Source organism: Macrotis lagotis, chromosome 4 (genome assembly GCF_037893015.1).
Source record: "Macrotis lagotis isolate mMagLag1 chromosome 4, bilby.v1.9.chrom.fasta, whole genome shotgun sequence".
In the NCBI taxonomy this organism is placed as follows: domain Eukaryota; kingdom Metazoa; phylum Chordata; class Mammalia; order Peramelemorphia; family Peramelidae; genus Macrotis; species Macrotis lagotis.
Genome location: NC_133661.1, coordinates 77,907,072 through 77,923,605, shown reverse-complemented (window position 1 = coordinate 77,923,605; position 16,534 = coordinate 77,907,072). Strand labels below are relative to the sequence as shown.

Sequence of the window (16,534 nt, the reverse complement as noted above, 5' to 3'; positions counted from 1 at the left end):
AGGACACTGTGGCAAGGACTATGGGATATAAGAACAAATTAGAAAAATCCCTCCTCACAATGAATTTACATCCTAATGAGGGAGATAACTACAAAAATAAATACAATATAAAGGTAATAAATACATATAAGTGCACAGACTTCAACTACAAACCATGGCCACACCTTAAATATCATCATTTCTCATAAACAACACCGTCTCTAAGATCCAGAACACTGAAATTCCATTCATTTCCTAATTTTCTACTTATCCTAATATCTCACTCCTACTCAATCTAGTCTACACCCTTGTCCTGACCTTCAGTCAAAAAGCTTCCCTGTTCTCCATCAACATGTATGATTTCATGGTTTTCTATTGCAATGCTTCACTAAATCTACTACCCTTGCATACTCATTGCTCCATTCTGCTACTTCCAAATCATTCTTCTACTGTCATCATTCAATGATCTTTTCTTTTATCAGTCTCTAAAATCCATCTACACCATCCTCTAGAGCCCTCCTTTCGGTCATCTTCTACTGATCTCCAGGTCATCAATCTTTTGTTTCTCTGACCAATCACAGTTCCTGACTTGCAAATGGTCACCTTTTAGTATCATCATCTGACACCTCTACTACTGTTTCAGAGCTGCTAAATAGTTGGAGAAAACAACAGTCTAAGAAGACTGAGGCCACCAACACAAACCATCAGCTTCCCTCTTAAAGATTCTCAGTATGATCATCCTCTCGACTACCATCCCCTTTACAGAAAATTTTATTTAAAAATCTATTCAAATTCAAGAATGATCCATATTTACCTAGTACTTTAAAATTCACAAAGCATTTACTTCAAAATCACTCTTTCCAAAAAAGAATAGAAAAGGCAAATTCTATCATCTATGGTCCAGAAAATCAATGCTAAATAAAATGTGGTCTTTGCAATTTCACCAGCACCTGCTTTGTAGGATAGGCACTAGTTTCCAGGCCACACTCCCCTCCCCACCTTCAACCTCCCATGCCTAAAGTTGAAAAAATTAGATTAGGGCCAGGTTATGTAAGGCTGTAGAAATCAAACTGAGGAGTTTATGTATAAACCTAAAGAAAAAAGGAAGCCGCTGGATTTTATTGTATGGGAGCCATGACAAGTTCAGATCTGCACTTTAAGAAAATCACCTTAGCAACTGTAAGGAAGACTGAAGTGGAGAAAGCTCATTTAAGAGACTACGGCTTTATTCCAGGGAAAAGGTGTTAAGAACCTTTACCAGAAGGGTAACTCTCTGAGCAGAGAGAAGGGACCAGAGGCAGAAATGAAATGACAAGATTTGGGGACAAATGGGATCCAGGGAGTGGTGAGGAAGAAGAGGAAGCAGTCAGAGCTGCCAGGCTGTGAAACGCAAGCCCAGCAGAATGGCAGCACCCTCGACCGTAAGAGGGAAACTGGGAATGGAAAAGACAAAGGAGCTCAGCTTGGACATTCTGAGTCGGAGCTACTTCTGGGACTATCATCTTGAAATGTCCACCAGACAGCTGCAAATGAACTCAGGAATGAGTAAGGCTGCAAATATCAATCTAGCAGACATGTGTGTAGAGATGCCAATGGAATCCACAGGAGCTCACGAAGTCACAAAGCAAGGGGGGGCAGAAAGCGAAAGGAAGAGGAGAGGTCCAAGATGGGCCTTGGTATACCCCCCAGTCAGAAGGAGAGATATAGATGATAAACCCACAGGGATTTGAGGGGGCAGGGTGGAAAACACAGAGGAGAGAGCATCCAGGAGAAGAGGTGGTCCCACTGGCCAAAGACTGCTTTATAAGAGACTACTGCTAACTCTAGCTTGAAAAGTGTTAAGGAATGGAGCAGTATGTAAGCAGCTTTTTTGGGGAGTTTTGTTTTGAAAGGGAAGAAGGAGAAAGGATGACAACTTGATGAGATGGTGAAGTTTTCTGAAGATGGGGGGAACTCGGCATCAGAGAAGGAACTAGTGGATGAGGAGAGATTGAAGACGGAGACAGGGCTGATGCTGGGGATGGGCCCAGCACAAGATGGGCTCAAGGGTGCATGCAGAGAGGGCAGCCTTGGGAGAAGAGTCACTTCTTCATCAGACCCTGCAGTGAAGAAGGTGATGGAGAGGGGAGATTTGGGAGCTCAAAACAAAGATTCTCCCTTTGGTCAGTAAAGTATGAGATGAGTTCCTGAAGGATGAGCTGGTGGGGAGGGCAGAAAGTCATATGGGAGGCTCAGTAACAGTTTCTGGAGGAAGCAGAGCAGAGTCAATTAGGGAGAAGTAAAAGAACTGCCTTACTGCAGGGACAATTCACTTAAGATTAGATAACAAATTTAATGTACAGAATTATTTATAGTAACATCTTTGTGGGAACAAACTGGAAACAAAGTGGTTCCTCTTTGCCTAGGGAATGGCTGCACAATCCAGTATATGAAAATAAGGGAATAAGACTGCTCTATTTAAAAATAAATGGGGGGGCCGCTAGGTGGCACAGTGGATAGAGCACCAGCCCTGGAGTCAGGAGTACCTGAGTTCAAATCCAGCCTCAGACACTTCATAATTACCTGTGTGGCCTTGGGCAAGTCACTTAACCCCATTGCCTTGCAAAAAAAAAATCTAACAAGAAATAATAATAAAAATAAAGGAGGAAGACATGAAGTGATACAGAGTAAAGCAAACAGAACTAAGAAAATAATGACCACAAAAATGTAAAACCACTCCATAAGACAGAAGGCAGGCCAGCCCTGTCCCCCCCCCACCCTACACTATACACAAGCCTCCCTTGTGTATACAACCAGACCAAAACACTGATTAGATCTGATAAGGGAAGGCTTCATTTCTTACCCCAAACCCCCCACTCTTCTGTTGAGAGGACAAAGCTGGTCACTCTCTGTGCCAGAGTGCTTCTGTCTTTTTTTTTTTGAGACATTTGGGGTTAAATGACGTGCTCATGGTCACAGAGTTAACAAAAAGGAAAGTTTGGAAAGTGATACAAATTCTTTTAAAATATATTAAAAATAGGGGTGGCTAGGTGGCCCAGGGGATAGAGCACCAGCCCTTGGCCTGAGTTCAAATCCAGCCTCAGACACTTAATAATTACCTAGCTGTGTGGCCTTGGGCAAGCCACTTAACCCTATTGCCTTACAAAAACCTAAAAATAAATAAATAAATAAAAATAGCAAGGGAACTTAATGGAGGCATTTAAAATGTAAACCAAATCAAAAAGAAATGCCCATTCTTTATATTCTCTTTCCTTGTTCTTTCTATTCAGAGATGTGATTTTTTCTTATAGAAAAATAATGATGTGTCTAAACCTATAATCATCTGAGGTAACTTCATGCTAAGCTACTGACTCAGACATTTTGTCAGTAGAAGTAGAATGTTTTTCTCCAATTATCTAGAATCCAATAATTGACATGTTTTCTTTTTATTTGTTTTTATTTCAGCTATGTAGAGTCAAGAAATGAGATATAATTCAGCCTCATCACATCCCAAATGTGATCAATCAATATTCTAAAGCTAGCATCAGACCAAATTTAAGCTACCTATAGCAAATGGTCCTTTCCAGTTTTTCAAGGAGCACGGTTAGAACTGCCTTGTTCCGCAGCATAAACTACCTCTCTCACCTCCAACCTGAAGTATTCAGAGAAATTTAAGGAATCAGTTAATAAGCTCTGGACAGAACCCACACAAAGATAACTGAAATATAAGAAAAAAATTTGTAGATTTCCAAGTATCCAAAATACGTCCTTTTCCCTTAGCATCTATGCTATCCTTTTGATTTATTCTTCCTTTCTTTTCTTTCTTCTCCCTTCCTTCCCTCTTCCTATTTTCCAGAACCCCAAAACCCCATTGATCTGAGAAAGCCCAAGCATTATCAGCCACTACACACAGGGAGCAGGCACTGAAGGAAGAAGGAAATGGGTCCTGGTGGTGGTAGAAGAGTGGGGCTAAGTTTCCTTTGTATCTGCACTGTATCCTGAAGCCCCATGATTTCTTCCCAAAGAAATCAAGATGACATGCTTTTTAAAAAGGTAAAGATATTACAGAAAACATTTAGGCATCCAGAAATATTTTTCACAAAAAAAAAATATAATTTACTGACTGCTAACTTAAAAGCATATGGAGAAGGGAAGCCACTTAACGCCATTGCCTTGCAAAAATAAAACATATGGAGAGTCTAAAACAATTACATTTAACCAAAAACAACCTGATTTTTATTTTAATACCTTTTTACTTTAAATTTTTAATACCTTTATATTTTAAAAGAAATAGAAAGTTTGCATTTTAAAGAAAAAATATCCATTTCTTACATGAGTGATGAAAGCTTCTGGCGAGGCATTGGTGAAGCAAATAGAGAGATGGAAGAAGAACTTGCTCCTTGTTTACAGTGACAAAGAAACCCTCCTGTCCCTGCCCCAACCCAGCCTGCACAAATTCCAAGCATGCTAAAGGACACAAGAGCATATTATGGGACCTGAAAGGCAGCACTTGTTGGGACACTGGACCTTGGTCTGCATGTAGGAACAAAACAGAAAGAAAAAGCTGGCTGAATTGACTCCATTTGCCAATAATCCATGTAAAAAGAGATTAATGGAAATCATGACCACTGATAAAAATGTCTCCAAATTAGAAAATGTAGCTATCAACAAAAGCTCAGAGCCAAGTGACAAGCAGCTGAGGCTGAAATCTCAGATCTCTCTGTGACCATGAGAATTTGATGGGAACCTTAGTGAAGTTTAAACACTTTGAATGCAGCACCTAGAGAAGAACATTAAATCCATGGAAGCTGCTAAGAAAGAAGAGTAGAGGTCAGGCCTTGGCACATTCACATTTTGAAGGTGGCAAAGAGAGGGAAGGAGCAGGCAGGAGGAGGGGAGACCCCAGTACCCAAGAGACCAGGAATAAAAATAGTATCGAATGCAGTCCAGACATCAGAAAAGGTACTGACACCTGAGAAGAGGTACCGGATTTTGTATATTAAATCACTGATAATCTTGGGGTAGGGAGACAGCTTCAGTTATGCTGCAAGGGGGTGAGGAATAAATGCGAGAGGACAAGGTGGTAAGAAGAGAAAACAGCTTTTTCTAGACATATGGCTGAGAAAGGGAGGTAAATAAAACTTCCTGTCATCTTGCATGAACTATCATCCTCTTCCAGGCCTTTTCCCAAAGTGAGCTAACCTAGCACCAGTGCCTTGCTCACAAAATACAATTAATAAATATTTTGTTGGTCTAAGGAAGATATGACCAACTCTTAAAAAATAGTTTCAGGGGCAGCTAGGTGGCACAGTGGATAAAGGACCGGCCCTGGAGTCAGTAGTACCTGGGTTCAAATCTGGTCTCAGACACTTAGTAATTACCTAGCTGTGTGGCCTTGGGCAAGCCACTTAACCCCATTTGCCTTGCCAAAAACCTAAAAAAAAAAAAAAAAAATAGTTTCATTCAATTTTATTTTTATTTTAGGTTCACATACTCTCTGTCCCACAATGAGAAAGCAAGGAAAATAAAACTCATTACAAATGTGTATAGTCAAGCAAAACAAAGGCTCACATGGGGGGGGGGCGCTTAATTGGCATTATTTCAAAATCAGTATCATGAGTCCCCTGGAATAGTGGTTGCCTATTGTATTGAACTGAGTTATTTGTCTTTACAATATTGTCATCATTCCATAAATTGTTCTGCTCACTTCATTTTGAACAAGTTCAAAGGAGTCTTCCCAGTTTTCATCTTTTCTTATAGTACACCTGAATTCCATCACATCTATAGAATACAACTTGTTCATCCATTCTCCAATTGATACACTCCCACCCCATCAGCTTCCAATTCTTTGCCAAATACAAAAAAGAACTGCTATATTTTTGTACAGATGAGAGCTTTCCCTCTTTTTCTGATCTCTTTGAGGTATAGACCTAGTGGTTGTACCATGGGGTCAAGAAGTATGTCCAGTTTTACTGCTTTAGGGGCACAGGTCCAAATTGTTTTCGAGAATGGTTGATACCCACCCCTTTTCTTTCCCTTATCTTCTCAGCATAAGAAATACTACTTGTTTATAACTACTTGTTTATAAATGAACCTAAATCTTACAGTATTTACTAACTAAATACATTTTTGTTTTTTTACATCTGTCCATGTTGATTATTTTTAATTGAAAAGTCAAGAACAGAAATTATATTACATTCACAGAATCAAGAATTTCAAAGTTGAATGGACCTAAATGATCTAGTCTAATTAATAACATCCCCTCTACAACAAATACAAAAAAGAATCATCCAGTCTTCCCTTGAAGACCTCCAGTAATAAGCAACTAACTCACTGTCTCCCAAAGCAGTCACCCTTGCCTAGTTGTTTTATTTTTTGATTATTTTTTGTTCTTTCTTCCATCAACAAAATTTTCTGCAAAATCCATTCCTCATCCTCCAACTCAGAGCCTTCTCACATATTTTTAAAGACAAAAAAAGGGACTAAAATCAGCAAAATTCCTCAATACATCAAGAAAATATGAGAATACGTACAATATACCACACTGTAGACCTTCCACTTCAACAAAGAAGTTGAGTGACAGTATCTTCTCATATTTTTTCTTTGGAAACATACATTAAATTTTTTTTAAATTTTTTTTGTGATTCACTCTGCATCAATTAATGTGGATCTTTCCATGCTTCTCAGTTTATGAATCATATCTGTCACTTATTACAGCACAGTAATATATTACTTTCATATATCACAATTTATTTAACCATTCCCTATCAATCAAAGGTATTAACTTTGGTTTCCAAGTTTTTGCTAGCAGAAAAAGTGCCATTATGACTATTTTGGTGAATTGAACTACTTTCTTCTGACTTTCTTGGAGGGATAAGCCTAGTAATAGAATCGCTGAGTCAAAGAATATGATCATTTTAGTCATATTTGCATAATTCCAAAATGCTTTCCAAAATGGTTGTACTAATACATAATTTTACCAACAAAGTATTAATGTGCTATTATCTTCTCACAACTTCTATCTGATCATTCCCAGTTTTATCATTTTTTCTAATTTTCAGGGAGTAAGGTAAAACTCAGGACTGTTTTGATTTGCATTTCTTACTATTAGTAACTTGAAGCATTCTTTCATGCGATTTTTAAAAGTTTAGTCTTCTTTTGGAAACTCTTTTTCATATTTTTGGCCACTTATCCAATAAGAAATAGAGACTTAAGAGATAAAAATATAATACAGCACTGTGCCTGACATATAGTAAATATTTAATAAATGTTTATTGATTAATATGTCAATAATCAACATATAGATCTCTTTGTTCATTGATTATCAAAAACTTTCAAAGACTTTTCCCCATTCAATCACCTCCCTAAATTTGTACCCTTAAGTATGTTAATTTTATTTATGCAAACGTTTTTCAGTTTCATGAAATCAAATGTATCTGTTTTATTTTTTGTAATTGCCTCTCCTGTGTTTAGTTAAAACTATATCTCCTACATGTAGCTGTGAAAAGCATATGATCTACTCTAATTTTTAAACTATCTCTAAAAAAATAAAAATTCATATACCCTAGATTAAAAAATTCATGATTTCAGTTCCTCATATTTACAGGGAAGAATAACAGAGACTACAGATGACTTGCCCAAAATCACAGGTAGTTTATGGCAGAGCTAAGATCAAATCCAATAGTCTTGCTCTAAGTCTAATTCTTTTTCCCTTACACTATGCTACCTTCTATTGTTCTTGAGATGATGAAGGTATTAAGAATATAGAAATGAGGGCGGCTAGGTGGCGCAGTCGATAGAGCACCGGTCCTGGAGTCAGGAGGACCTGAGTTCAAATCCAGCCTCAGATACCTAACTGTGTGGCCTTGGGCAATTGGGCAAGCCACTTAACCCCATTGCCTTGCAAAAACTTAATATATATATATATATATATATATATATATATATACACACACACATACACAGAGAGAGAGAGAGAGAGTGAAAGAGAGAGAGAGAGAGAGAGATGACAGGAATTAGGAAAACAGGCTTCCAATCCTGGTTCAGCCTAACTACTCAGCTGAATGACTTTGGGCAAGAAATTTTACTGTTTCCTTATCTATAAAATGACATGGCTAAATGGTTATCTCTAAGGCCCCTTCCACCTCTAACTACCTGTGAGGGAGAGGTGTTTTAGCTTTTGGGAGATTTGGGAATTATTCGTAGAATAATGTTTGAAGATCTTAGTGGATTAAATAAAAAGTGAAAAGAGCAGAAATTTAAAAACTAAACTTTGGAGAGACACCTAGGGTCAGAAGTCAGGAAAGTTAGAAAGAGGCAGGAAAGGGACCAAGATAATGAGTCAGAGATGAAGGGAAGGCGTTTAAAGGATTATGTTTGTGGCAGTGCCACACAATAGTGAGGGACATATGCTCAATTCAAGAAACACATACCAATCACCTACTCAAATAGTACATAAAGTAGGAAAAGACCACTGGATTTGGAAATAGTGTTTACTCTCCAAATTTTGAGAAAAAGTAGAATACAAAGTAGTTCTCAGTTCCAATTGTCTTTATGTTTACCACTTCCCTACCAACTCACTACCTTAGGCAGAAGCTCCTGAATCCCTTTGGATGACAATGGAGGTAGCACAAGAACCCCAGTAAACCTGTGGTGGGATTTGGGGTCCAGTTCAGGAAAAGAGGTCTCATGCACAGGTCCCATGACATTGTAAGACTTAGCAATGAAATTTTCTCAGACTCGCTATTGCAACTGCATAGCATACTAGCATTCCACAGGATGCTGCCAATCAATCAATCCACAATCCACAGGTGTTCAGGAAGCATGATTCTCAGCCGTGGGACAAAGCGCAGAGACAAAAATGGAACACAGTCTAGCCTCAACTGTACACTTTGGCACAGATGCAAAATGGATTCAAGATCCTGAGTAGACTAGAGTTTCCAGGCTAGAAGGGGGCACCTGGAATGAGGCTTGAAGGAAACTAGGGATTCTACGGGGGGGGGCATGAGGAACCTAAGAAACATAATCTACAGGCAGCAGGATAGGAGAGGGGGTACTAGGCTGGGACATAGAACATGTGAAGGGAAGTGCAATAAGGTTGAAAAGGGAGATGGGGGCCAGGGTGTAGCAGCCTTAAACCACCAAAAGAGAACTTGATTTGGTCCTAGAAATAACAGGAAAGAATTCTTTAATCAAACAACATCATTTTTTACAAACTCTAGGGAGCACTAACTAAATTTTGATGTGTACCTATTGAAGGGTCCTGGAGCATTTTCCCAACAAAACCACAAAGATTTGTTCACTTTCCAAGGACAATAGTGAAGACACAGCCAAAGAGATAACCAGATGCCTAACTGCACAGTACACAGTGTACTTGACTGATGTAGAAAATTCCTCACTTACCCCACTAATTCTACTTGTATTATTTATCTTTGTGGCTTGGCAAAGTTTAAATAAAACATCTGCTAGAAAAATTAAAGACTCTTATCACCCCCAATGACCTGCCCACCCTGGAAAAAGAAAGCTTTTCTAGAACACTTTGAAAATAAAACCAAATTTGCCTGCCTGTGTCACTACCCTGTGCCAGAATCTCAAATTGCTGGCTGCAGGCCACTCCCTGCCAGATGACTATCTCCCAGATGCATTCTATAATAAAGGAGAAGCAAAAAGTCTTCCCCTTGTTTATTCACGGCCCCCAAGTGAAGGATTACATAAGGTGGAGGCAAGGATGAGCAATTACCTGTCAATCGGTTTGTCTAAATCTTTCTGGTCCTGTTGTTGGGTAGATCTGCATTCTAGGTGTACACAGATGCAGAGACTCCCCAAGTTACAAAGAGCAGTGGAACCCTTCCCGTACTGATACAGGCTCTTCATCAACCGGGAGTTCTGGGTCACCTGCCCCACCTGGTGGCCAGGGTGAGAAGCTCACCAGACATTCTCAATACCTCTGGTTCTTTCTCAGAGAGATCATGCTGGAATACTTTCCACTACTACAAAATCTCATATTTGAAAAGGTCCCAGAGATCATCTAGTACCACCACCTGTACCTTAAGAGCAATCCCCTGTTCATCATCTGAGTTGAGTGTTCATCCCTCCAGGTTTTAAAGGTCTAGAGAGAGGGAAAACACACCATCTCCCCCACAAAATGCAAACTGCTTAAGCTTTTCTTTATATCAAACCCAAATCTGCCTTAGAGGCAATTGCTATCAACTGCTCCTACTCCTGTTCTTAGGGCAGGCAGAATAAGTCTGGTTCCTATGCATCAAAGTCCTAGAAATACTCAAAGAGAATTCAATAAATCAACAGTGGAATCTGGTAGTAGATGTGCATATACATGAGAGAAGGTGAAGATTCCATTTCATTCTGCCCTGGCCAGATCACACTACAGTATTGATAAATTCTAATCATATTCTTGGAAAGACATTTTTATAGTGTCCCCCAAAAGGGACAGCTGGGAAGGAAAGATCTTGAATCAGACCCTATAAGGAATGACTGAATGAACTAAGGATGTCTGCCCCAGAGAAGACAAGCTATATGGGAAACATGATATGGGTTTTCAACAATCTGAAGGGCTGTCATACAGAAGACAGAATTGGTCTTTGTGGCCCCAGAAAGTATAACTAGAAACAGTGTGTATAAATTGTTGAGACAGATTTAGACTTGATATAAGAAAAAACTTGCTAAAAATAGAAGCTAATTAAAAAATTTCCTAAAAAGGAAATCTGTAAGTTTGCCATGACCTGTTCTTAATGAAATCATACCGATCAATAATGAACACTTAATGTTTCCTTTTCTAAATGTAAAGCTCACTATCCTTTGAAACCTTACAACACAATACACACACACACACACACACACACACACAAACACAAAAACACATTGAGAGACAGAGAGACAGAGAGAGAGAGAGGTAGAAGAATGATAAAATGACTCTTGTTATGATAGTTTACTTGGAAAATACAAGGGAATGTTGAGGATACTAACTGAGACAATTGCAGGCTTATCAAGTAAATTCCCAAAAATCAAAAGCATTTCTACATAATAACAAAACATGAGAATAATATAGAAGGGGAAATCCTATCCCAAATAACCACAATATGCATAAAATGTCTGGGGATCAACCTCGCAAAGTACATAAAAAACTTGTATAGATTCACTTGCAAAACGTTCTTTAAAGAAATTTTAAAAACTGAAATAATATTGAATGCTCATGGCTAGGCCTGTAATATAATAATTAAAAAATGAAATTAATTTATACTTTCAATGCTATGCTATTCAAATTACCAAGATACTTACACAACTTGATAAAATAGTAACAAAATTCATTTGGAAAAACAAAAGAGCTAGAATAACAAGGAAAGTGATAAAAAAAATAAGGAAAAAAGGTAATAGCACTTCAAGACCTCTATATTATAGAACAGCAGTTATCAAAACTATCTGGTACTGGCTAAAGAATAGAAAAATACATCAATAGCACTGACTAGACAACAAAGATTCAGAAATAGTAGTATTCAATAATCCAGTGTTTGATAAAGTAAAAACCGTAAATTATTTAGCAAAATACTCCCTATCTGATAAAAAATTACTAGGAAAACTGGTAGGAAAATGGCAGAAATGAGAATATCTCCTTACCCCACACTCCACAATACATTCTAAATGAATAAATGACTTTAATATTAATGATCAAGCTTTAAAAAAATTAGAAGAGAAATAGATCAAATACCTCTCACAGCTATGAGTATATTTATTCTTAACATAATAAGAAATAGAGGCCAATATAATAGACATAAAGAAATAGAAAATAGCAATAAAAAAGTTATGTGAATACACAGGATCATGTGAGAAATCTATAATAACAACACAAAATGCCACTAAGAGAACAGCTGAGGAAGAGAGATCACTTCCAGCTTTAATGGGGGTTGGAGCAGGAGGTGTGGAATCAAGAATTCTTCAAAGGAGTAAGAAAGTGGAACTACCGCAATCAGTCCTCCACTCCCATTTTTCATCAATTCTTTAGTATCTTCAGGCAATTTTTCTTTAACTCCTTGTTCTAATGGAAAATATTTTAGCAATCATATAAACTGAATAAATTTTTGAAGCTAAATTGATAACCTAACCACTTATATTTCTTAAGGTAATACAAGTATTATTATCCACATTTGTCATGAGGAAGATGAGACTAAGAAGCACATAGAGCAAGTGAGTACCAGAGACAGAGCTCTGCCCCAGTCTCCTGATTCACAATCCAATGCACTTTTCACTAGATTCTGCATAAATAGTAAAGGATATCAATATTACCCGAAGTATACTAGGCTAAAAACGTAAGTGGGAAATGGAAATATAAATCAATACCTCCAACTATTGTTGATCTCAGTCTTTATTTCATCCAGGTCATCACTATCAAAAAAGGAATTACTAGATTTTATCTTCCTAATTATATCACAAATTAAGCATCATCTTGAAAAGATTCTATAATCCAGATGGTAAAGGTAAAAACAATGTGCCAATACAAGCCACATCACATCAAGGATGACTTTATAATTAGATATTTCCTTAACTTTCTCTTCTCTAGGCCATAGAAATACCTTGGATGAGGTCCAAGACAAACCCACTTCACAGCAAATTCTGCTCTACTCTAATAATTACAAAAAAGGTTCCAGGATACGTTTGTTTATCCTAATAAAGATCGTAAAGTCTGAAATTCCCATCTTTGGTGAAAAATATCCTGTCCATCCTACCTAACTTGCAGAGAAAGTGCTCATGACCTCAATGAATGAAGCAACCAACAAATATTTAAAGTGTCTCTTTGTAAACGGTGATGGAATACAAAAATACAAAAGTAAAACTTTAGTCCCTGCCCTCAGTGAGTTTATATTCTATTAGGAAGATACAATATGTTCACAGATCTCCAATAAAATTGGAAATAAAGTGGGTGCTCATTAATCAGGAAATGTCTACATAAATTGTAGAATGAGTATAATGGATTACTGTACTATAAAAAAATTAAGGAAATATGACGGATACAATGAAACCTGGGAAGACTTGCACGAACTAATTGTGATTGAAGTAAATAGAACCAAGAGAACAATTTACACAACCAACATAATGCAAAATAAAACAATTTTGAAAGATTTGAGAGTTCTGATAACTGAGGTGATCAATCATGATTTCAGATGAAAATAAAAAGGGAAAGAAGGGCAAGGATTTCTTTCCTTGATGCCCTTTCTTGAGCAAGGAAAGTAAGAGAAGAAAAGGCAAAAGGAAAAGAGAATAAGAGGAAGGAGAGAAAGAGAGAAAAGAAAAGGATAGCAAAAGGGAATGAAACATTTAAATGCACAAAATTTAATACTCTAAAAAACAAATTATGTAAAAAAGGTCACAGAATTCTTATCTCTTATTAAATATTCATATCTGTTGATAACATATCTGTTCATAACTTAAAAGATTTTTAAAAATTAATGTATACAAATATATATAATAATATATACAAAACCAGTGCAATGAAGCTTGGAGTACACTAGCACCTGGGGGAATTAAAAAAGATCTTTGGAAGGAGGAGGTGCTTAAGCTGAGTCTGGGAGGAAATCAGATGTCAAGGTGAGAAGAGACCAGCAGTCATTAGAAAAAATGCCAAGTCTTCCTGTACAGAGTACAGCAGGTAGACCAGTTTGGGTAGAGGGTGGTGGGTGGAGGGAAAGGCTGCATGTGAAGCCTCCCTCTGTTCCAGTGTTGATACCATGGCAATGAGGCAAGAGAGGGAGGGGGAAGGAACACTAGATTTGAGTCACAAGACCTTGGCTCTGTGATCCTAAGAGAAGAGGACCTCTGAAAGCCCTCCAGTCTGAGATCCTATGATCATCATTATGTACCCTGGACTCCCTCTCAAGTTTACCTTCTAATTGATCTCCAGCCTTGGTAACTCCCAGATCCTGAAACTGTGCAGGCAGAATCCACTGCCAATTCATACTAGTCAACACTGGCCAAACCTTCAGTCTTCAATCTTTCAGCACCTAGCTCACTCTATAATGGCTGGGGCCAAACTTTTTGTACAATAAACAAAACAGCCTTTTATGGCTGAATTCCTGGAGGTCGCCTACTATCAAGGAGTCTTCTTATGAAACAGCTGAGTGATCTAATGGATAAGTATTTGGTCTAAAGTCTGGAAAACCAGGAATTCCAATCCACCCAGATACTATGAAATCCTGGGCAAGTCATTTATTATCTCCCTGCCTCAGTTTCCTGAAGTGCAAACTGAATCTAATGCTGGAAAGATCAGAGGAGATATTTGTAAAATGCCTAGCCTCTCTGTCTCTCTCTCTCTCTCACCTGGTCCCCATATTCAATCATTTGCCAAACCCTGTCTCTTCTACCTTCATAACATCTTCTTGGACACAGCCATCACCCTGGTGCAAAACCCTCACTCCTGGATCACTATAATAGCTGCTGGTTGGTTTCCCCGCCTCAAGTCTCTCCTTCTTCTAGTCCATCCTGCGTTTGGGTGTCAAATCAATATTCCCGAAGTGCAGGTCTGACAAGGTCCCCTTCTCTACTCAATAGATTACACCGGCTCCCGCTACTTCCAGGATCCTGTGGGCTTGGCAAGTCCTTTGGCCCACTCTTTTCAGCCTTCTTTAACCCCTCCATTAGGATCTGGGGACGTCGGCCCCTTTGCTGTGGCTCAGTCACTTCATCTCCGCTACCATCTCCAGCACCTGTCTTCCCGGGTCTGGAATTGTCTCTGTCATCACCTCCCTATCTCCTGATTTCCTTCCAATCCCACCTTCTGCACGAAGTCTTTCCTGATTACCCTTAGTATTAGAGCCTTCCGTCTAAAATCACCTCCGATGTATCATTTGCACAGCTACAGCCGGGTCCTTAGGCCTGTGCCGGCGGTTATACGTGCGTGTGTTGGCTGTTGCCCCACTTTGGGGTTTTCTGGGCAAGAATAGCGGGGCCTCTCGCCATTTCCTTTCCCAACTCATTTGACAGGTGAGGGCGAGGCAGGCTGGGTAAGCACTGAATCTGCCGGGGCCCAGGCTCGGAGCTGGCAGCTGGTGGGGGTGCCCCTGGGGTTGGCACGGGCGCGTGCCCGGGGGGCGGCTCCTCACGGCACGGGGATCCTGGGGGCGCCCTGGATGTTAACACCTGGGGTGAGGAGGAGGGGGGCCACGCACGCCGCCGGGCAGCTGGCGAAGAGGGCAGGGCTGGCTCTGCCCATCAGACCCGAGGGAATCCGCGGGAGTGAATGGGGGGGCAGGGCGCCCGGCGCCTGCGCAGAGGCCGGCCACGTGACCCGGCCGCGGCCGCCGCGTTACCAAGGACGCGCCGCCCTCTCGGAGGAAGCCGTCCCCGCGGCTCGGCCCCGAGCCCTGGGGCGGCGGCGACGACGGCGGCGGCCGCCACCCCACGACCCGGGCCCCGGGGAGGCGCTTCGAGGACCCCACTCACCGTCTCGTTGCTCCCCGATATTGCACCTCCCCGTCGCTGTTGGACTCGGTCGCCATCTTTGTACTCCTCCTCCGCCCGCGGCCCCGCCTCCCGCTCCTCCCCATTGGCTCCTCTTCTCAAGCCTCTTGCTGCGCATTGGCCGAGGGCAGGCAGCCCCCGAGCCGTCCCTCCCATTGGCCCATTCAAACAGCCACCCGCCCCGCGCTCCCGCGGCTTGCCGGGGCTCGGCCTTGTAGCCGGAAGTGCCCTCGAAGCCGGGCCTGCTTACGCGCCGCGGGAGCCCCCACGCGGGCCGGCCGGGCGTCCCGCCCCCACGCGGGCCGCGGCGATGCGGCAGGCGCCCGCCGTGTGCAGGGAAAGGGCGCCTTTCCCCACCCTCGAGTTTACGGCGCGTGGTGAGGCGAGGCGCGGTGCAATCATGGCCCAGGGCCATGCCTTGCAAAAGAAACCTTCGGAAGCACCTACCGCGTACAGAACAGCGAAATGTGGGGGCAGGTGCCCATGGGGGTACACTGAGACCTGATTCCTGTATTAAAAGAATTCTCAGTCTAATCAAGACAAATGATCTCCATCAAGGCCACTTCTTCCCAGAACTCTCTTTAAAATTAATGAAGGATTGGAGTGGCTAGGTAGAGAGCACCGGCCCTGAGTGCGAATGTGGCCTCAGACACCAGCTGTGTGGCCTTGGGCAAGCCACTTAATCCCATTGCCTTGTTTAAAAAAAAAATCCATGGGGATTGAAGTGTGGGTAGATGACCCTGAGGAAGTCCCCACGGTCTCTTATAATACAGAGAGAGTAATATGTAAACAATTATATTTTACTCATTCCAAAGCATCTTGTATTTGTATATAGGACTTCATTTTCAAGTGTAACACTCCTTCTGAACATCCCTGGGCAAATATTGTGTGAATGATGATAAAAAAAAATTTCTAAACTATTCCTAGTGAAAAAAAGGGGAAAAAAGACTTTCTTTTTGACAGTAGTGAGCCTTCACTGTACAGGCACCTTTGTCAGGAGGAAGAAATCATTGACTTGTTAATATTAATTACAAACTCAGGAAGACATATTAAGTACATGTTAACTACCAACTCAGGTTGACAACAGTCCTGCCCTCAAGAGGCTTAAAGT

The 16,534-nt window shown here is 40.5% G+C and overlaps 1 protein-coding gene across 5 annotated transcripts in view; it reads right to left on the bottom strand.

The window, feature by feature from the left end:
* ARHGAP19 (Rho GTPase activating protein 19) overlaps window positions 1-15,509 on the bottom strand; it is a 51,881-nt gene extending 36,372 nt beyond the window's left edge. The window contains exon 1 of one of the 5 annotated variants that reach the window (XM_074233223.1): window positions 15,406-15,509. In XM_074233223.1, the coding sequence (XP_074089324.1) occupies window positions 15,406-15,509 (104 nt within the window). Of the gene's footprint in view, window positions 1-4,290; window positions 4,393-14,283; window positions 14,310-14,796; window positions 15,164-15,405 lie in introns of those variants that run through there. The other 4 variants (XM_074233225.1, XM_074233221.1, XM_074233224.1 and 1 more) reach the window with 4 other exon arrangements.
* Between the last annotated feature and the right edge of the window lie 1,025 nt (window positions 15,510-16,534).